The 23342-nt window shown below is 37.2% G+C and overlaps 1 protein-coding gene and 1 long non-coding RNA gene across 2 annotated transcripts; both read right to left on the reverse strand.

Moving 5' to 3' along the window:
* Positions 1-855: 855 nt before the first annotated feature.
* On the reverse strand, positions 856-2109 carry LOC144423051 (uncharacterized). Its single transcript, XM_078113226.1, has one exon. It carries the CDS (start codon positions 2076-2078, stop codon positions 1194-1196), a length of 885 nt encoding a protein of 294 aa, XP_077969352.1. The 5' UTR covers positions 2079-2109; the 3' UTR covers positions 856-1193.
* Positions 2110-10633: 8524 nt separating this feature from the next.
* On the reverse strand, positions 10634-11890 carry LOC144422735 (uncharacterized). The gene is made up of 3 exons (XR_013475352.1): positions 11629-11890; positions 11341-11418; positions 10634-10806 (listed from the first exon to the last, which is right to left on the reverse strand). It is a non-coding gene; the product is annotated as an uncharacterized LOC144422735 (long non-coding RNA).
* Positions 11891-23342: the final 11452 nt, after the last annotated feature.

Genomic DNA, 23342 nt, shown 5'->3' on the forward strand with positions numbered 1-23342 from the left:
TAAACAAACATGCATTCTTCACTCAAGACACAACTGTAGGCAAAGAAGGTCGTTTGAAGTTACCTTTGGCTGTTCGTTCAGCCATGCCATACACTGGTTCCGCACGTTTGCTTTGAAGAGTCGGTTCAGGCTGACATCTAAGGGTTGTAGTATACCAGCCCTGACCATCATGATATGAATGCGGAGACATTAGGTCTGATTACATGTCCATCAAAACCAGTCCAGCGAACCGGTTCGATTCGGAAATGTCAAAGTGGTCTCGATTACATGCCCAAACTAACCAGATAAGAACAGTGTTAGAGCTGTCGAACTACAGCAAATAAGTCATGATTTGCGAACACTGCATATATTTTTTTTCCAATAAAACCATAAATTCAATAAAAATGTTAATTAAATTATTGAAATTATATGCACGTTCTTGATCGAAGTTCTGCGAAGTTATTTGCAGAATATGATGAGGAGTTGCTTTCCCGTTGAAATTTGCCCAAAATCTAAGAACAAAACGTAAAATTAATTAAAGGCTTAAAAGGTAGACGTGTAAGATCATTTTGGCCGACCATTCAGCGTTCAACGTTGCAGAATACCAGCATTTTATGTCATACGATCCATTCAAAAAATTACGGTAGGCCTGCAGTTACCGTACTAGTTAGTCCACTGGCAACCAAATTTTAATAATTACAATTTATCAACCGAACATTGTATGCTCATCATATGTAAATAAAAACAATTTCATTATTTAATATTGCCCTACTACTTCGATGTTAGCGACACTGAAGCACCGAATTTTCACCTGTATGTACAGTTAGGGTACCGGTACCAGCTAGGTTGAGGTATGATGAAATTTCAAAAAAATTCTCAATGCAAACTGAAGATTATTAACAGAAGTCGTACTGTGCTCAGTTCATACCAATAAATCTTCGTGTGGTAACCTAAGTTCTGTTTATTACTTCACAAACTAATCCATCCACAAATACTAGGCTTTAATTAACTTAAACGTTAGCAGCACCTTAAAGCAGTTCACAATGAAATGATAAAGCACCAACAAAACATGACTCAGATAAAAGCAAGTCGAGTATGACTCGGCAGACAAATTACTGTTGCCAGTAAACAGGTAAGTTGAGAATACCAAAATATGCAATAATACAATATAAATTACCACACTCTACCCCCTTCAAAATTTAACAATTATATTCTCAATCGCCATATCTTTCAGGAGGCTTTCTCATTCTTGTCGGTCTTCCAACGCTGCTTGGAACAGGTACCTGGGTCATTTCCGCTTCAAATGTTGAAGGTTGGTTTTTGATCTCAGTGTTCTGAACTTCTTCAGATTCAATATTTTGTTCAATAGGAATTACCACCCCTTTTGACTTATTACTCTCATCATAAAGTGATACCCAATCAGTGCATCCGAGAGGGGCTAGATCTTGCGTTGATACTGTAGACTCTCGTCCATCTTTATATTTTATTGAAGCAAAGTTTGGATTAGCATCTAGTAAATCGACTTCTTCACATAAAGGATCATCTTTATTTCTAACAAATTTTCGAACCAAGACGGGCCCTGGTGTGACCAACCATGTTGGCAACGTTTTTCCAAGCATTGATTTTCTGGGAAACTTGAGAAACAATTCATGAGGAGTGGCATAAACAGAAGTGCACAAAAGAGAGCGCACAGCATGAAGGGCTTCAGGTAGTACACATTCCCACTGAGGATCCTTGAGTTCTTTATCTTTGAGTATCAATTTTACGGTTCGCCACAGTGTCTGGTTCATTCTCTCACATTGTGCATTTCCAGTAGGATGATATGGAGTTGTTCGGCTTGCACTAACTCCACGAAAATGCAAAAAGAACTTGAATTCATGAGATGAGAAAGATCCTCCTCTGTCAGAATGCACAAAACTTGGAAAACCAAACAAGCAGAACAATCGAGATAAACACTCTAAAACCGTAGTGCTTCTCATGTCAGCACAGGGAAATGCAAATGGAAACCGACTCATTTCATCTATGATAACCAATAAATAAGGTCTGGGACCCTTCAATGGCCCTTTGAAGTCAACACTCAGTCGCTCCCACGGCTGCATTGCCTTAATAAGAGGTTTCTCTTCAGGCTTGAAAAAGCAGGGCGTTATCTCAGAACAAATTCGACAGTTAGAACAAGTATTCCGTCCGTTCTTCCTGAAGAGAAAAAGGTAGATTTTGGCTTTTAATAAAATGATTCAGTCTGGTAACTCCAGGATAACCCAGCTCCTTGTGTATTTTATTAAGTTTATCAATGTGGGACAAAGAAGCACAAATTCTAGACAAAGTATCTGCAGCAGTATTTTCAGATCCTGGCTTGTGCTCAATCGTGTAGAAAAAGGAACCCAGTTCGAGTCGCCACAGCTGTAGTTTAGTATTCTTTATTTTGCTTCTTCTGGTAGGATCAAATATAAATGATATTGCTTTTTGATCTGTAAACAATCTGAAATGGCGTCCATGTAAGTGATGCCCCCATTTACGTGTCGCCTCTATTATTGCCATAGCTTCTTTCTCTATTGCTGGATACCGCTTTTCACTATTGCTCAGTGTACGAGATAAGAAAGCAACAGGACACCCATTCTGGGCCAATACAGCAGCAATAGCAACATCAGATGCATCAGTTTTAACTGTGAATGGTTCATCATCTGATATTGTTTTTAAACACGCATTAGCAAGGTCCTTACGCAAGTTCAAGAATGCAGTTGTAGCTTCATCATTTAGTGGCAATTGGCAGTCTTTAATCAGTGGGGCAATTTTCCATGAATAGTCACGAATCCATTTGGCATAGTATGCGAAGAGTCCAACACATCGTTTTAATTCTTTGCTCGTTCTCGGAATGGGTAATTTCAATAATGGCTGTAATCTCTCTGGATCAGGCTTGATTTTGCCACAAGAAACTCTATATCCCAATAAGTCAATTTGGGTTACTCGTAGGACCTTTTTGGCACCATTGAATGTAAAATTTTCCTTTATTGAAGCTTCTAAGAATGCATTTAAATTGATATCATGATCCCCCTCAGTCATTCCACAAATTGTTATGTTGTCTAGGTAAACGAAAACTCCCTTGAGATTATATTTCTGGATTAAAGCACTCATCGTCTTTTGGCAAGCTGAAACTCCATTTGTGACACCGAAAGGAACTCTACAAAACTGATATAGGTTACCATCAGCTTCAAATCCAGTGAATGGCCGGTCTTCTTCAGCCAGAGGTAACTGGTGATATGCGCTTTTTAGATCCAAAGTGCTAAATACCTTAAATTTAGAAATGTCGTTTACCATTTTGTCAATTCTTGGCAAAGGAAAGCCATCTAATAGTGTAAACTTGTTTATTGTCATGAAATAGTCAATCACCATCCTCTTTCGATGTCGGTCATCTTTAGTTACAAGTACTGGAGCTCGCCATGGCGTTTCAGCAGGTTCAATAACAACATCCTTCAAGAGTTTTTGCACTTCATTACATATAAAAATTAAATCATCTTTTTTGTATTGACGTGATGGTGTTGCTATTGGTTTCCAGTCATCAGAAAGATGTCTAAACAAGCGAGGAGGTTCTATATTTGCAGCGGCTACATTGCAAGCAGTTTTATAGTTATTTTCTCCATGAATACGAAGGTGTTCATTTCCACCCTTCATAACAAAAGTCACACTACTGTGCAACTTCATGAAATCTTGACCAAGAATTAAGTCTGAACAATACCACACTTCGTACGTTATGATTTAATTCTCTATTTCAAAACAACTACCCAGCATGCTAAAACGCTGCACCGGGATCCCACCAGTACCATTTACCGGTCCTTTAAAGTTCGTGTTCAGCAGCGATAAGATAGATGCGAAAGAAGTTTGGATTAAACTTTCACTATCTAACTAAATTTTTATTTGTTGAAAAAGCAACTCACTTACCTGAGATGAAAAGAACAACTTCCATACCCTTTCGATCAACGTACGTAACTGCGGTTTCTCGAGTAGCACGGCGAAGCAACAGAGCAAGACCAGTGCAGCTCACTTCGGGATCTCCTCGACGAGGAGGTCTCATGTTCAGGACCGACAGTATGGATTTGAATCGCAGGCAAACCACTGAAGCGTGAAATAGTTCTCAAATGTGGTCTGCTAGACCGGTCCCAGTAGACATGTAATCAGGCCTAATGTTTGACCTCTTTAGAGACAGCTTTGCTTTTTTAGTTAAGTGATTTCTGGATAGGTCCCAAGCTAACATGGAGCGTTTCTTGAAAGCACTAAGTGATTTCTGAATAGGTCCCAGGCTAACATGGAGCGTTTCTTGAAAGCACTCACACTTTATTTATTCATTTGATTACGCCTTCCTCATACATCCTTTTTTTGTGTGCTGATGGATGACCACACCACAGGAAAATTTATTCTTCGGGGGTACAACTGCAGTGCAACTTAGCACTACCTTAAAATTGTTTATTTCATGCCCTGTTGTCCTGATAAGGGCTGTTTTGTCACCCTTTAGAGGGAATGTTTTATTGCTTGGCTATATTTAATCACATTTGAACCTCACTACAAATCTTTACCCCCCATCCCAAATATCATGAAACCATTTTTAACTTATCTAACACTGAATCCAACCTTCTTGCTCTTTATCATCAAAAAAATTTCCCTCACAAATAACAACAAAAATCTTTCCGACAATTTTCTTCCTACAACTTTTACTTGTTTTTTCAGGCAACTTCCGCACACGTGTGTTTTGCTTTTGACTATTGTCCTCGTGCACACCACATTTCAAACTCTACTGACTTGGACTATAATTGTTTGAGTGGTTGGCTTTTAGGTGAAGCGGAATATCCTCAAATGACCTTTCTTTATCACTTGTAGAAGTGAATGAATCTCAATACCAGCAACACCCGTCCCAGGGATCTTATCCATATCTAATGGGTAAATTCCAGTTGATTTGAAGGCTAAATCAGCATTTTTTAGGGTTCATATTTCATTGAAAAGTTACATCTGGTAAAACCAACCCCTGGTTTGTTCTTTATAATAGTCCCTCGAAGGTTTTTAGAGTGCAGTTTATCGAAGCAGATAGTGTATGGAGGTGGAGACAAATACCTGGGTTACACTACTCACCGACCAATCCTGCAATAACATAAATTCCTACGTAAAATGTTTCAATAATGTAACCGGGTGTCATCGCCGAAATGTGATCTTGGTTTATTTATTATACAACCAATTGTTCTTACTTCAATGTAAATGTTCCCAATTAGGTTTTTCAAAAACCTATATTTTGTGTATATCAAAGGAACAATCCTGTTTCAGAGAACACAAAAAAAACGACCTAGAAAAATAATCGAGAAAATGTGTTTTAAACTTGCCGTGAATAGCGGTCAAAAATCGCAAATATATAACACAAAAGTGATTTTGTTTATTTATTATATGTCCCCCACATCTTTCGATATTTTCTGCATTCCGACAGTTGAGCCTGCTTTAGAAATTTTTTTGGTAAGTATGTTTCTAAACTTGCTGTAAACGATGACCAAAAATTGCATATTTCATACCAAAACGGTTATTGTACAGATGGGCGGGAATCCTTTTTGCTTATTTATAACGACAATATTTTCGTACACAAAAGTCTGTACTGTAAATATTCTTCGCAAATTCATAGGACCTCGTCTAGTGCGGCGCACGGAATAGGAGAAGATAAACATGCGGGATGCTAACAATCTTTACATACCTGCACTCGATATAAAATTTCAACAATGATGAATTGATAGCCAATTTATAAATGCAGAATTCAGATACTTCTAAATCTTCAAGACAGTTTGTTTTGGCGGCTGTTCTTCTTTAAAAAGAGGAAAACTTTCTTGCTCATGGTACTCTGAAATATTTGTTTCCGAAGGTCAAACTCTTTACCAAAATTGTGATCTCTTGGCGTTGGCGAAAACAGTGGTGATGTTTCGCATCCTTCTGCATCTTCGCGTTGACGCTGTATTTGGAATACGGTAAAGATCGTCCTATGTGTATGACAAAGGAGCCTTGTACTGCATCGATATTATTACAGAATAAATTTGATACAACATTCTATTGATTTTGTCGCCTGCAAACATGTTTGATCAGCGTCACTATTATTCTCACTCCGAAAAAATACCAATATGTTTTCCGTTTTGAGCCGAGAGGTTCTACACTGTGAATGAAAAAGAAATTCCCACCAAAGTTTGTAAGGTAAACACCCAATAGCAGGAGATCATCACTCATATGGCTTCTATATAATTAGACACAAAAACAAACACAAAACTCAAAAAAATAGAGCTGTGCTTGTCCTTTGCTGTGGAAAAGGTTATGTTAACTTGAACAAATTCAATATAAAATATATATGTGATTAAATCTTAAAAACATTGAAAAATATGGTAAGAAATACCTCATTTAGTGCAAGCTAGTCTTCGTTCCATAGGGAAGGCAATGTCAGAAGCCAGTAGATTTCTTCTGCATCCAAAACAAAAATTAATTTTGAAGGATATTGCCGTCATAAAAACTAGTATAAATATTGAACATGTTTGCAATTCAATCGTAGTTGTTATACTGGGCATCCAAATTAGGCCCCTCCTGAATTTTTATTTTGTGAACAACAGAGACTAGCACATTTCATACACAGTCATATAACATTGTGATTTGTGATTTTTTTTTTCAAATTTTGTCACAATGCGCACAATCATCCCACTATCTGCCCTATTAAAATCATCCAGCTACCCGCGAGGATAAAGGAGATGTCTGTTTGGAATTGTTTTTAACGATGTAATGCTGTCGTGGTGGTTATTTCGTGTGGCATGTCGTCACGCCGGACGAATGGCGGAGATTCGTCCGGCGTAGTGCCCCCATCCATTAGTGCGTTTACATGGCAACGATTATCGTGCCAAAACCGTATTTTGAGCGAATCGTGTTCATGTAAACACTTTGGTTTGATCGCCAATCATGACTGAGCGTGTTTGCATCGTGATATTCCAGCACGATTGCACAGGGTAAATTAGCAGGCACGATGCTTTCCTCGCACGCGCGAACAGGGACGCGCTGACGGTGTTACTTCGGCGTTTTCGAGGTCTCTTGCTCTGCGCTTCTGTGAACCTAGTGCAGTAATGCTTTCAGGGCGACAGCGTTGCAATTGCAAGCTAGTTTGAGCTGTTTGAAGTAATTATTAGTTGTAGATAGAATTCTTTACTTGCGGAATATGTTAAAATTCTTTTGGACCAACCAACAGCCTGTAATGCACAGTGCATTACGGTCTGACGGTACCGGTAACTTGGTATGAATATAAAATATTGAGTACGGTAAAGTCGCGGAATTCTAGTGCTACAAATGACTGAAACGTATGTAAGTGTAGAAGTTCCCCGGATTACGGTATGTAATTTAGCCAAGGGTACAGTCAGATAGTAGTATGTTAAACACAAGTACAGCACTGATACGAGTCAGGAACTAGTGGACAAGAATAGGCCTATGGCTGTTCGGAGCTTTTCAACCCTACCCTAGTCTAGCAAAGCAAACGTCAAAACGTTATCAGTTAAATCGATTATCGTTTTTTATTTCAAAAATTTAATTTCTTGACATAATGAATTGCATTCATAGCATTTAGCAAACTGTTATTTAATTTATATTTAAACATTAGTTATCGCAGAAAAATAGTAGTACAGTTTATGTTTGTGAGTGAAATGGAGTCAATGTCAAGTCCGAAAGCTAAGTGGGAGGACAACGAGGTTATCTCTACTCAATTTTTAGAAAATTGCAATTGATTTTCGTTGAAATATTATCAAATACGAACTATGTTAAATTCTTGACTAGCAGTATGTTTTCAGTTTTTCAATTAGCTGGTTACTAAAGCTGGATGTTTTTACATTTGTAGTTTCCAACAAATACGTTATAAAGTGAGGGTCTTATGGTCTACTTTCAACAAGATATACGTCTGCATTGTGTTGATGGGACGACTCACATAACATGTGATTATTATGATGAGCTTTATGAAATGCTTGGCCACCACCCAGATGTTGATAATATTAATATGGGAGTGGATATTGGAATCAAAGATGCTGTATCACTAGGTAACTATTTTTCTTTGATGTTTTGGATTGATGCATTTTGTCAGTTCCCTATTACCTGTATACTGGTGTATGTCATGTTTTTATTTTATTTCAGAAATTGATAAACCAAGGGATGCAATGCTTTCAAGCAAACCAGAACCAGGTATGTCTTCGTGTGTAGTTCAGTTCTATATACTTTTTTTAATTTTCAATATACTTATATATTTCGTATAGCTCTTACTGATAGCCAGCAGTGAGCCTGGCCCAGACTTTGACTGCAGAGGATAATAAATGAAGTTGTCACCTCAATCAACTGCTCCATGCGCCATAATGATTAATGGCTTAAATATTCCCATACCTGGCATAAACAGATATCCAGACGAGCATATGATTAAGCCGTCTGTGATTAATGACCCTTCTCACTTCCTGAGATAGTTATTCTGTTATCACCCTAATAATGTCATTTTAGCACACAAATTTATTAGGATAGGAAATTGACGATTGTCTTTTTAAAATTGTTTTGCTTATGTTTAATGTTGAAGAAGATGCAGCTTCAACTACAGACACATCTGTTGATACTTCATCCAATCATAGAGGGAATCCAGAATCTGGTTCGTATCTATAAAAATATTTGTTATATATTATATGTCTCAACCAAAACATCATGCTACTTAACTGAGATAAGTCTTATTCAATTATATTTCCATGAAAGTTTGACTAAGAATTGTGCTTTTCCTAGTTAGGTAAAAGTCTCTTAATGCCACTATGCAGGGAAAAGACCTTTAGTTGACTTTGAAATCCTTTTCGAGAAACAAAGGGAGTGGGAAGAAAAAATGATGCACGGGCAAATGGAAGCCCATGCCCGATTGATGAGAGAGACTGTGCAACAGATGGGGACGATACTTTTTGCGTGTGTATCTCAGCTTTCAAAAAATCGAGGTAAAAGCTCATATTTTGCTTAGGCGCAATATATAAGGCAATTCCCTTCTGGAGAAAAATTTTCTTTGTAAAAAGCGAGAAGTAATATGTTTAAAATACACCCCGCTCCTACTGCCACACATAATTTATTGTAAGAGATTTAATTGTAAACTTTGTTTTAAGGGTCCAAGAAGTAAGTATGGTTCATTGTGCCACAACAAGGTCACCCGTTTGTAAAAAGCAGTTCAAGTTGAAGCATAAAAAATTTGTTTATCATCTGCATGAGAAACTGAAACGATTAGCAGCTCTGTTGATACATCGCACAGGAATAAAATCAAAACCATTGTGTTGTGGCATGGTCCGATCAAAGTGTATGGATATAGGCAAGCCTTTACGATATAAATAGATTTTCTCCACAAGAAAGCTTAATGAGGGGAAGGTTTTGTACATCAACTTAATGGAATGACTACAGAGATACATTTGGAATAAATCCTAGAACAGTTGTTCCAAGCCTCTGCACGCCTAATTTTGAACTCTTTAATGTGGTTTATATTCTATATAAACGAGCATCATGGTAAAATAAATAAAGTTCGTAACCAACGCAATAATCCCCGATTGCCTGGGAAACGTCGCTGTAGTGTAGTAAGTAAAGTGTTGAAAATCGCCAAGCGTTTGTAATTGATATGTACTGATATTTTGAAATATGCCAGATAGAAGATATGAAGAACTAACAGCATATTTGCGAAATTTGTAACTTTGCTCTGTTTCATATAAATGAGAAACTTATTAACACGTACAAGATCGCTGACTTGTAAAATTAAAAACATTTTGAACAAAAATGGATTCATGTTCTGCAGTTAAACCGAATTTAAAAGCAGCCGCGGAGCATGAAACTGGCAATGGTATTTAAGTTAACGCCAAGTACGATACCCACGATTTTAAACCTACTACGTTTACATGGTCACGATAATCGTTTTATCAAAAAACGTTTCCACATCGTATTTCGGACAATCGAAAGCCAAAATATGTCTCGTGTTTACATGAACACCATTGAATTTCGATCCTGTTTAAAATCGTTGGCATCGTACTTGGAGTTGAAAACAGTTGCCAGTTTCATCTTCCACGGCTGCTTTTAAACTCGGTTTAACTGCTGAAAATGAATTCATTTTTTGCAAAATGTTTTTAATTTTACAAGTTCACTATCTTGTACGTGTTTTATAAGTTTCTCATTCATACGAAACAGAGCAAAGATACAAATTTCGCGAATATCCTGCTAGTTCTTCATATCTTTTATCTGACATATTCCGAAATATCAGTACATATCAACTACAAATGCTGGGCGATTTTCAACGCTTTACTACACTACAGCTACGTTTCCCAAGCAATCTGGAATTATTGCTTTGGTCACTAACTTTATCTATTCTACCATGATGCTCATTTATATACAGATTACAAACCACATTGAAGAGTTCAAAAATGGGCGTGCGGAGGCTTTGCACATCTGTTCTAGTCTATCTGCAGAAATTTATTCCAATTGTCTCCCTGCAATCATTCCATTAAGTTGGTGTGCAATACCTTCCTTTCATTAGGCTTTTTGGTGGAGAAAATCTATTTATATTATAAAGCTTGCCTATACCCCCACACTCTGATCGGACCATGCCACAACACAATGGTTTTGATTTTATTACTGTGCAATGCAATATATGTAATAAAACAACAACATTGGATCCACAGAGCTAATCGTTTCAGTTTCTCATGCAGATGATAAACGAATTTTTGATGCTTCAACTCGAACTGCTTTTTACAATCGGGTAACCTTGTTGTCACACAATCATCCATATTTACTTCTCAGACCCTTATTACAATTAGATCTCCAGATTACGTGTGGCAGTAGGAGCGGGGTGTATTTTAAACATATTAATTCCGGCTATTTTACAAAGCAGTTGGTTGTAGTCGAGGGAGTAACATTTTTTTAAGGGAATTGCCTTATATATACGCCTAAGCGAAACATAAGCTTTTACCTCGTTTTTTGAAAGCTGAGACACACATGCAAAGAGTATTGTCCCCATTTGTTGCACAGTCTCTCTCATCAATTGCGCACCAATTCCTAGTTAAACTTATATGGAAATATAATTAAATAAGACTTATCTCAAATTGAAAGGGATGTACGAATGCCACTTTTGTCGCCGATGCCGATACAGATACCAAACTGATACATTAAGTTACGTGCGCAAGATTTTGTTCCAATATCAAAACATCATTCTTTTTTTAGCCGATACCGAAATATTGGCCGATATCAATGCATCAGTACATTTCCAATTAGGTAGCATGATGTTTTGGTTGAGACATATAATATACCGGTATACCAAATATTTATATAGACACAAACCAGATTCTGGATTCTCCCCATGATTGGATGAAGTATCAAAAGATGTCTCTGTAGTTGAAGCTGCATCTCCTTCAACATCTAAGCATAAGCAAAACAATTTTGAAAAGACAGTCGGCAATTTCCCATAATAATAAATTTATGAGCTAAAATGACATTATTAGGGTGATAACAGAATATGATTCTCACAGTAGCCCACATAGTAGTATATTACTCATAGAACGGCTTAATCATATGCTGAACATTAGCCTCTGGCTCATAGCCTCAAAAACATCAAAGAAAAATTGTTACCTAGTGATACAGCGTTTGTGATTCCAGTATCCACTCCCATATTTGTATAATCAACATCTGGGTGGTGGCCGAAGATTTCATCAAGCTCATCATAATAATCACATGTTATGTGAGCCGTCCCATCAACAGAATGCAGACGTACTATCTTGTTGAAAGTAGACCATAAGGCCTTCACTTTATAATGTATTTGTTGGAAACTACAAATGAAAAAAACATCTAGCTTTAGTAACCAGCCAATTGAAAAACTGAAAACATACTGCTAGTCAAGAATTTAACATAGTTCGTATCTAATATTATTTCAACAAAATCCAATTGCAAATGTCTAAAAATTAGGTAGAAATAACTTTTCAGAAATGACTAAAATATATGAATCAAAGAACTGAAACTGTATAACATAACGATTGTGCTTCCAAACCTTTTCTTGTATCCCTTCGCTGTCAACTGTTTCTCAACTTCTTTGTACAAAACTTCTGATCTTGACTCCTCTTGGTAAAGCAGAACAACCAGATTCATTTCTCGAACAATGCCAAGCATTGTTTTAACCTCGTTGTCTTCCCACTTAACTTTCAGATTTGACATAGACTCCATCTCACTCATGAACATAAACTGCACTACTACTTTTCTGCGATAAATATAAATCAGTAAACCAAATAAAGGTTTGCTATGAATGGATTATGTCAATAAATTACATTTGGTAAATTTTCGAAATCAAGAACAGTACCGGTACTGTATTTTTGACGTAGCCTATGAATATATCAGTATATATAATCTATAATTAACATGCCCTACGTTCTAACTTAGAACGTAGGGCATGTAACGTTTGCTTTGCTAGCTGTGGTTGAAAAGCTCCACACATCCCTGCCCTGGCTGCCCATAGCCCTATTCTTGTCTCGTACTATTCCCTGACTCGTACCGGTATCAGTTCTGCGTAGGCTACTTGATTTTACAGATAAAACATCCTACTGTCTGACTGTATCTTTTGCTAAATTCCATAATCCACGGAACTTAAACACTTAGTTATGTTTCAGCCATTTATGGCACTAGAATTCCGCCACTTTACTTAATATTTTATACCGGTATCCAGTTACGGCACCGTACCAGTATTGTATTGTGCAGGACAGGCCGTTGTTGGTTCAGAAAGAAGTTTAACATATTTTCCGCAAGTAAAGAATTCTATCTAGCGTTACTGATGATTACTTCAAAAAGCTCAAACTCGCTTGCAGTTGAAACGCTGTCGCGCTGCAAGCATTACCGGTACCGGTACGGTACTGCATTAGGTCCACAGAAGCGCAGAGCAAGCGACCTAGAAAACGCTGAAGTAAAACCGTCAGCGCGCCCCGTTCGCGCGTGTGAAGAAAGCATCGTGTTTGCAGATCTACCCTGTGCAATCGAGCTGGAATATCACGATGCAAACACGCCGAGTCATGATTGGCCATCGAACCAAAGTGTTTACATAAACACGATTCGCTCAAAATACGGTTTTGGCACGATAATCGTTGCCATGTAAACGCACTAAATATAATGATGTCATAGCTCTTCATCACCATATAGTGACAATTCACGAACACGACATTCAGATTGCCAATAAGACCTCTCAGAGGCCCGCAATAGGCAAAAATCATTACTGAAGATAATTTGGAAGATTTAATATTTTATTTTAAATTGTACACACTACCAAATAAAGCAATTGAAATGAAAATGTATAAGATGTTGATGGAATTTATTCTTCTTCCGCTTCTTCCGACCAATGACATTAAACAACATGATGCGCAACTCCGGCATTTTTGTCCGAAGATCGTATTCGATAGCACGCTCCAATGCACATACTTGACGAGACGAAAACGAGCGGATGTGTGCTGCTTTCAAGGCATAGCACGAATGGTGTTCGTGCCTGCTTTGACAGTTGTATGATATTTTGGAAAGTTAAGGTAAAGGTAAATACTATTGTTGTATAATATCACACCCGGGCATCGCACTGTTAAAAAAAGTACATGTGGGAATGTCAGCCTTTGTCAAATACTACGAACTTATTAATTCAGTACGGTACTTGGTTGCCCATTTGCCGAAATTACATATTTACTTACGGTTTCAAATAGTTCATGCACCTCCAGTTAGATTTTTTTAATCAGTGAGGATGTTGATTGCTGCTCATTGTAACATACTATTGCGCATTCACTTTTATTTCGTGTTGAATCAAAGTGTTATTAACAAGTTCACCTAACATTTCACTCATACCGGTCTATATTGTATAGTCTGATCTCTCAAGTATTGAGTTTATACTGTTGTAGTATTTTTGTTAATTTTAGGTTCATATATTTAGATAAAGTTATTTTTAGTGTATGTATTATTCTTTCCTTATTCAAAGCTTGTTCAAAAATGATTTTGATGGTTGTACATAGAATTTTATGATTTTTTATAATAAATACAGTAACTTGCAAATGTTGCAATAATAGTGGAATGCAAATATTAATATGTAATTGCATTTGAAATTGAAGAAAATAATAAAACTTAATCCAACTGTTTAGTTGCTGCAATCCAACTGTTTAGTTGCATCACAATATATGTCACAAACTAAAACTATCTTAAGAATATCTTTTAAGTATACATTATCAAAAACTGTTTGCGGCTCTCGAAAACCCATAAGTTTGACACCACTGATCTATTCTAGACGATTCAAGCATTGCATTACTTCAATTAAATTGAAATAATCTCGCTATATTAAATACAAAATCGTTGCTATCATAAAGGTAAACCATATTGGCCTTCACAAAGCAATAGAGGCAAAATTGAGAGTTCATGAACTATGAACATTTGTTTTGTCTTGAACTTTTCATACTCCACAGCCCCTATTAATTTTTTTTAATTTTAATTACCATGTGATTGATGGTCATACATATCTTTAACTTGTATTTTCTGTCATGATGTATTATCTCTATCTCAATGTGCCAAACTATTAATTAGTGTGCATATTTTGCTTTTGCTTCCAGATGACATAAATGTATTGTTTTGTTTATTACCTCAGCTTGGAGTATTTTTAACTCTTGTTGTAATCAGAATTCACAATCAATAGGAATTATAAACAGCCAACAATCAATGAGAATTATATGCGAAATCCCTCGCAATAAATTTGTCTAAAATCGGAGGAAGGCAAAAAATATAGGTAGTTTCCATTCACACACGCATTTCAAGAAGACTTGCTCGAGCTAAATGAGCATCGTCAGGTGGTCGGTAAGGCTGCAAGTTGAATTCAGCCATGCAACCTACCGCATAGAAGATAATATTAATTAGTGGGCTATGAGCTAAATTCCTAAATTTAAACAATCCTATCTACGATGCATTATGTACCAGCAATGTTACCTACGATTAACTGAATATGTAATATGTCTAATAAATTCACCTACAAAAGCAAGTTCGATAGGTGCAAACTTTGTGTTATGGAATTGTATCACAGCACAGTTTTGTATGACACCCTCTTTAAATTAAAATTACTAACTTTGAACTTTGTCATTATCTGCAAAATGTTCCAAACAAATCTTTCCGCTATCGCGTTTGTAATCTTCTTATGATGTCCAGAATTGCTCTTTACAGCTTGCATGCCATACCAGCTTTCCAAGTGAGCAAAACTTCTCAGATATAGAGATTATTTTGTTTCGTTACAGGCGCAAAAAGACAGGTACTACACCTAAAAAAGACGCCGAGTAGCAAAAGCGAGCGGAAAACGGACGCGAAAGGCGACGAGAAATATGTGCATTGGAGCGTATCATGAAATACAATCTTTCGCCTGTAGTCTTATGGAGTGACGTCAGAGTTGCCTATCATGTTGTTTAATGTCATTGTTCCGACACACTCTCTGTGGACACACTCTCTGTGGCGACAAGTGCATGGTATTCCGATTCCGGGAAATTTTGTCCAATGGATGTTGATGGTTCATCGGTTCCTATTTTTTATAGGGGATTTCATATTCTTCCGACACGGTCTCTGTGGTGACATGTGTGGCGACAGGTTCGTGTCCGAATTCCAGTAACTTTGATCCCATTATTACCAAATCGCTTATATGCAGTTTGAATTTGCATGTGACCGTGTCGGAAGAACGTTTCTCAGGCCGAAACCAACCTAATATCCGGTAGCCTTTGTGTTGACGTAGTGACATTTTTAAGAATCCCAACATTTTTCGGTAATCGATTGTTGTCGCAGGCGATACAGACAGCAATTCCCGTTTGAAAACGGCCAACGTAGACATCCTGCTGCTGTATGGCTTCCATTTTAACTTGCATGCCGGGTATATGTATTTTGATTTGATCCACCAGCATTCTATTCTGGCCATAACTGGCTGGACAGTCAATTCCATATCGGCCATCGCAATAATTATGTATACAACTTTCGATAAAATTTGAACTAGTCACTTTTATGTTTTCAGCATTAAATGCAATTAACTGAAATAACTGAATGCAGTTATGTCTGTTGAGGATAATTGCCCAACAGGTATATCGGATAAAATCGGGACTGGAGGGTCGCGAGCGGGCAAAATTGGGTGATTAGTGGTTATCACCGGTAATCCTCTCCACTCATTCTCGCAGGTCGTATCCACTACAACAGTGGTTCTTAAACTTTTTCGAGCGCGACCCAAATCTGAGTTTTATGAACACTCGCGACCCAATCCTAAAAAACGCAAAATGTGTTTTTAATGTTAGTACAGTCTGACTCAAATACAGACAACTATTTATTAGAAACAGTCTATTGACTCAGTGAGATTGATGAAACTGAAATTTCCTTTTTCATTATATCTTCAATACACAGCTCTATTTTACTTAACGCAATACGCAAGTTGTCACGGGTATCGAAAGCGATTGCGAGCTTAGTTTTGATAACCGTCAGTGCCAAATATCCTCGCTCGCACAAGTGCCTTGTCGCAAATTGTAGCAGAAAAGGCGTCCGCTGTCCGTCGCAAACACGACATCCTAGCTGGCCTTCGGTATCTCTCGCAATATACAACTTTTTACTCGTCACATGTGCACGCACTGCTTCGTTCGCGGTAAATGGTGCCTCGAGATGAAGTCACATTTTCTCTAGATATTGAATAATCTAATGTCGAGAAGCGAGCTTTTCCATTGCGTCGTCTATTACAATTTTCATTACCAAAAAGACACCCATTTTTGGTTATTTTAATCCACTAAGACGACATTCCATGCGGTCAACACAACGACAAGCGACGTGCATGGTTACCGATACCATAAAAATAATACACGTGACTGGCATATCAGAATTGTGATGTAACAATGAGCTCAAGACAGTTCTTTCCGTGAATGAAATTTTTTATTTCATTATTTTTAAATACCAGAGTTTAGAAGCTAAATTGAAACATTGGGAAAGCTGAAAATTCGTCCTTCTCCTCTTAGATTGCCCTTGCATTGACGACCTTGTCGCGACCCATTTTTAAACCTTCCGCGACCCATACTTTAAGAACCACTGCACTACAACAATATGCTGTCCTATCTGCAACATGTTCTCCAAACGGAGAAAAATGGAGTCCATGTTAATACCAACAATGAGGACAGCCATTTTCAGGCCGAACCTCAAATACAACATTCTGTAATAATTTACCGATATATTACCAGTTTTTTTGCCCCTTGGCTGTACGATAGCCGTTAACAAAGTTTTGCTTGGCTTCTTTGTATGGAGCAACTCCCCTATTATTTTGAACTCTTCCTCCATGGGCTCATCACATTTCTCTATATCTGCTATATGCTTTTCTTCATACTCGGTATCAATAATACGCTGTAGATATGCAAAATTATGCATATCTAATTCCCTAATTAGTATAGACATACCGGTAGTTAATTATTGAGTTTTGAAGGCGATCTATAAATACAAATAAACATTTTCATTAACGTATCACGAGAGATACATTAGGTGACGCTAAAATCATTCAAAACATTGTTCGATACCAATGCTTCCCTACCCATTGTAATTCGCGGACCAGTGACATTAAATATAATGGCGTCACGAACTGACGTTTTATTATAAAAAGCAATAAATACCACCAAATTATACAATATAGCGGTCACCCATAATCTTTTAAACGCTATCTGCAGCGATAAAATCGGGAATTAATAATATCCGAATGCTACTATATTAGAAAATAACAAATATCAATTAAAAAGCGACGTAACATATATCAACAATAGCAAAAAAAGAGGCGGTCATCGATAAATCTTAACCAGACTGTCCAAACGTAAGCGTCGTGTTAATTTATAATGCTTAAATAAAGCAAGCACGCAAATTATACAAGTTAACCGAAAAGTCTATAAAAGTACATCCAGCGAGAAACATGTTATCGCGACCAGCTTCACTATCCGAATGTCCTTCAAGAATGTCCGCAGCGCAACTTGCTTGACCATGATGTCACAGCTCTTGATCACCATATAGTGACAATTCACGAACACAACATTTCCCTCAAAAACATAGTTATTCAAATAAGTTGGTTGTCGTCTACTGCGCCGAGGTCTTGTATTAACAGGAGAGAAAAAATCCTGCAAAAAAAACATTAATTAACTATTTTTTCACATCGTCTCCTTTACTTCGCTTTCGAGGCGCGCCACTTTCGAACTCACTGGAGTGTGACTGGGAGGGTAATTCCCCATTTTCCGGTGTCTAAACTCTCAATTAATTATCCTCTTCGAGAATTGAGCGACACATCGCCAAAATACCCATTCAAAGGTCCCCGAATTATTAAAAACAAATAAGGCCCAAGTAGGCGGGGCTTCCCACGCTTTTTCTCGCCACTGAGGAAGACTCATCTCGGTCTTCGCTTAGCATAGCCTAGAGTCAGCCAAAAGTAAATAAAAATACCATTCGTAGTTTTTATTAGTTATTTCTTTGATTTTTCTCTTCTACATCAGAAATAAGATACATAGAAATATGCAAACATTAGCTTGGATAAAGGAGTACTCTACATCAGCGATAGTCTATCAAGGATTGGTATGTGCTTATCGCGCCTTGTAACATGGACGCAAGACTTGGAACTATAATTATGCCGGTTGTAAGCCATTTAACGTGGATCGAAACAAACTACCGAGCTTCTCGAGAGTGACGTATACCTTTTCCACTTATATACTAGAGAAAAATTCTATTCTACCATTTGTGGTGCGTTGTGGGTTGTTTACCTTTTAATAGGTAGTTTCTACTTGATCAATTGTAACGCATAGATAACTTATTCTACAATTTTAGAACTATATAGATGCCTTCCTATTATATGGTATTAGTGTGGTCATTCGTAAAGAAACAATTTAGCCGTGTATGTAGGCTTTGGTGGTCTGCTAAGCATAAATTTATAATACAATTTAAATAGTAGTGCGCGATGTCTGTGACACTAATAAACATCTGATGCGTTAGGTTCTATGTAAATATGATGTAAATTTCGGTTATAGGTGTCAGGTGAGGATAAGAGGGCGATTTAAGCGCAATCATAGGAGATACATAAATTCTGTTAGATGCCTAAATTTTTTTCATATATCGCATTTCCAGCTGGTTTTAATTTCGAAAAAACGTCGAATTGGATCCATGATTTCTTGAAAGCAATTCACCTTTGCATTTTTATTGTGTTTTACACAATCCTTCAATTCGGGTTTAAGTGATTCCAAAGTCCTGCAGTTGATTTTCTCCAATCAAATCCGTTATCCTCGAATTTTTTCTAGTTTTTGATCACGTGGTTTCAGGAGGTATTGCTATTGCGGGTAGGCTGAAAGTCTCGTTGTGGATAACGGAGTTGTTGGAACCGGAAAAACGAAGTATGACGGAGCTCATTATTTATTTAACACCTAAATTCCAGTACGGCGCCTCTGAGTAACGTTAAATAAGCGCATCTTATGAAAGTGATTCAATATTAGGGTACGAGGTATTAGACCTCTCAGAGGCCCGCAATAAGCAAAAATCACTAGACCATGACTGGGGAGTTGTAGAAAATAAAATTCATTCGACTGATTTTTTCGACCATGTCCATGCCTTGAGATTCCCAATAAGACCTCTCAGAGGCCCGCAATAACCAAAAATCACTAAACCATGACTGGGGGGCATCCTGTAGGTCCCTTTATGCGCGCATTAGAATGTTTTCGTCTTTCTACGCGCATTTCCGTCGGAAAAAGTAACATTTTTTGAATTGAGGGGGGCCTGTGCAGTAATAATTAGAGGTGTGACATCATCAAAATTGTCAATTGAAGCGTTGAACTTGAAAATTCTGTAAATACAATCGTGAATTTTAAAGTAACAATTCTTGCTATAAAAGTGGTTTGGGTGTTGTTCTGTTGAAAAATAACACAAGAAAACGTTGAAATAAAAATTAATTATTCAGGAATTATTATTAACCCTCTACTAGCCACAAAATTCAAGGCTGTTCAATAGAAATTTTGTAGCATAGAAAAAACATTATTAAAGGAGTGTGTTTTAAACACATACTGCTGAATAGAACTCTAGCACACGCTATTAAAAAGCCATGAGTGATCTGTGCGTTCCATATGTTTTTCAATTATCTATTCACTATTATTTTATACGCTTTATTACGCTGTTTGATATATCTCGTAATCACGAATACACTGCCTTCTATGTAGTACACACGTTTTTCACTTGATAATATGAATGTGAAGAGGTGCAAATAGGTATCTAGCTCAGGGTCATTCGTCATATTACAACCTCAGAGCCCTCTAATAGTTCCATTTTACTATGGATGCAAGCCTTGTAACTATACTCAACCTGGTTGTAAGCCATTTCGACAAGATAATACAGGGTGTCCATAAAGTTTCGCCCGATCATATGGTCTTTAAAATCGAATGATAATTTATTTTTTAATTGTAAAAATATATATAGTCAACCTGTATTGAATTGGATGTTATAGATGTTGGATGCTGTACATGTCAATTATTATACAATAAAATTTATTTAAATTTTACATGTTTTTCTGCCATGAAATCGGGCGAAACTTTTTGGACACCCGTATTTACATTTTTGTGGAACATGGGCCAAAACACACTTCAGAGTTTTTCTGGAGCAATGCATGTCTTTTCCATATACATCCTAGCGATGAATTCTATTCTATCATTTGTGATGCGTTTTGGAGTGTTTACGTTTCAATAGGTATTTCCTACTTGTTCAGTTGCAACGCTACATCTTCAAAGGCAGGGGACAAGTATAATACTTTTAAAGTTATCACAGATAACCCTCGTTTAAAATGTTGTTTTGAATTCTTTAGAGAAACTTAAATGCATTCTGCTTTTTACACACATTATGTATTACCTTCTAAAAGTCACCTAATTTCCATTTTTATAAGTTATCATATCACCCGTTTCCAGATTTATATCTTAATCTCAGTCAATAGCTTATATTCAAGATTCTATTTTGAGCTTATATTCAAAATACGTCGTTAGTAGTAAGAGCAAGGGCAAGTACCCAATTCATCATTCTCAGGATTTCATACAATTTGAAGGTCAATTGCGATTTAAAGGTGAGAAAAATAGTCTTCTATCCCAGACTTCATTCTTCAATACTCAATAACACAAAAAAAAAATTTTCAGGCTCTGTGCATCATTTGCATTACATATTTACACCCGACAATCCACGACCCAGAGTGTTTACCGCCTTCATCAATTCAGGATTTCGTACAGTTTAAAGATAATTTCAATTTAAAGGTAAGCAACGTTTAAGCTTCAATACTTATTTACGGGAAAAATATTTTTCAGGCTCTGTGCGTCTTTTGTATCATATATTTACACCCGACAATCCAAGACCAAGATTGTTTACCTCCTTCAGCATTTCAAGATTTCATTCAGTTTAAAGATAATTACGATTTGAAGGTAAGAAAAAAACTTCTATCTCGAACTTAAAGCTTCGATATTTGATAACATGAAAATAAATTTTCAGGCTCTGTGCATCTTTTGCATTATATATTTACACCCGTCAATCCAAGACCAAAACGATGTATAACCAGTTCATCATTTCAGGATTTTGTACAGTTCTAAAGATAATTACAATTTAAAGGTAAGAAAAAAAGTATTCTATCGTGGAGTTTATGCTTCAATATTTATTAACATGGAAATACATTTTTTAGGCTCTGTTCATCTTTTGCATTATATATTTACACCCGACAAAGCAAAAGTTTTCTATCTTGGCGTTTATGCTTCAATACTTAACCATAATAAAATAATTTTTAAGGCATAATGGTTGAACGCAGACGCGCTAAACGTTCATGCTCTTACTGTAAGGGTACAGACCATAATGTGCGGACATGTGCCGTTAAAGCGTCCATCGGAGCCAAAGAACCGAACCAGACAATTGAAGAGGAAGCCACGTCTCACGAATTGACTGACAGAAATGCTGAGGAAGCGAAGGAATCAACGGAGCAGAACTCGAACCAACAGCTATCGACTCGTTATCCGGTTATTGGAGACACTATTTGGGATTTGCTGCCGACTACTGCTTCTCCGCCGTGCACTGATGGACTTACGAGAAAGCTCTTACGATAATCCTGGTGGTATGTCATGGCTTTTGAAGGTATGTCAACTAAATAATTTACACTTAGTGAACAATTCGGGAGATGGTAACTGTGCATACATTTCTATATTACAAGGTATGCAATTTCTTGGCTTACGTAATATACCGACCACTGTCGAACAACTTCGGTCAAACGTAGCCGATGAACTTACTAGCCGTGCACATATTTATAGAGATTTATTAGAAACTGATAATCGCCAGTTGGATTTTGACAATTTTATTTCCTTAACATGAATTACTCGTGAATGGGCTCAAACTTGTTGTTTTTATGCAATAGCTGCTCTTTATCCAATAACAATTCGTTTACGGGACGACCGGACAAAACATTTCGGTTCTTTTGGCACTTATCCGCGAGTAGTTATCATCGGGTATTTATCCAGCGGCTTCCATTATGTAGCTCTGCTCCCGTCTTCTACTTCGTCCAACAATTCATATGGTGATGATACATCAATAGAACAATCTATTCCAGGAATAAATATCGTTTCCAGTTCCTCCCCATTAGACGGAGGCAAAGATATTCGACATCGTATTGGAACAAGCGGAAAACCTGGATGATTATTTTGTGCATATTCCGAGATTTGCCACCTCACGGATTCTACGAAGCTCTTATTGAATCATTGGCATGCTATTCCAACGTTCGATATACCGTCAAATCCCTGCACCGTCTCTGTTGGATGGAATTGTCAAACAATGTTTGCGAATATCAGCGTGAACATGCATCTGACTATGGTGAAATATTACGTGACACCATGGTCGGTGGTTCGGCTTGTCCTATTCATTTCAAAGCAATAGCTAGGAGCCTAATGGATTGCATTGATATTATCGACGCAAATGAAACAACAAGAGTTCGGCATGGAGAAGATGATAAATTTTGTTTAATTATAGCTATGAAAGGTTTTGGTCTATTTTGCCCAAAACAAAACGTTCATTCAGTGACTCATGTACTGCGGAAACACACGTTGAATCAGTAGAGCAAGCAGCCGCCCATGTTTCACCATCTTCACTATTACAAAATGAATCAACCAATCGTGTGCCTATGCGAACGGGACGGCCAGATGAACCAAAATATCCGTTGAACCTTAGAGGGATTAGACACGACACCAGAAAATGTGCCAATCGCTGCAGAAACAGTACTGCAAATTATAATATTAATTTGCGTACCAGATCACAACAAA

Source organism: Styela clava, chromosome 5 (assembly GCF_964204865.1).
Source record: "Styela clava chromosome 5, kaStyClav1.hap1.2, whole genome shotgun sequence".
NCBI classification, from domain to species: Eukaryota; Metazoa; Chordata; class Ascidiacea; order Stolidobranchia; family Styelidae; genus Styela; species Styela clava.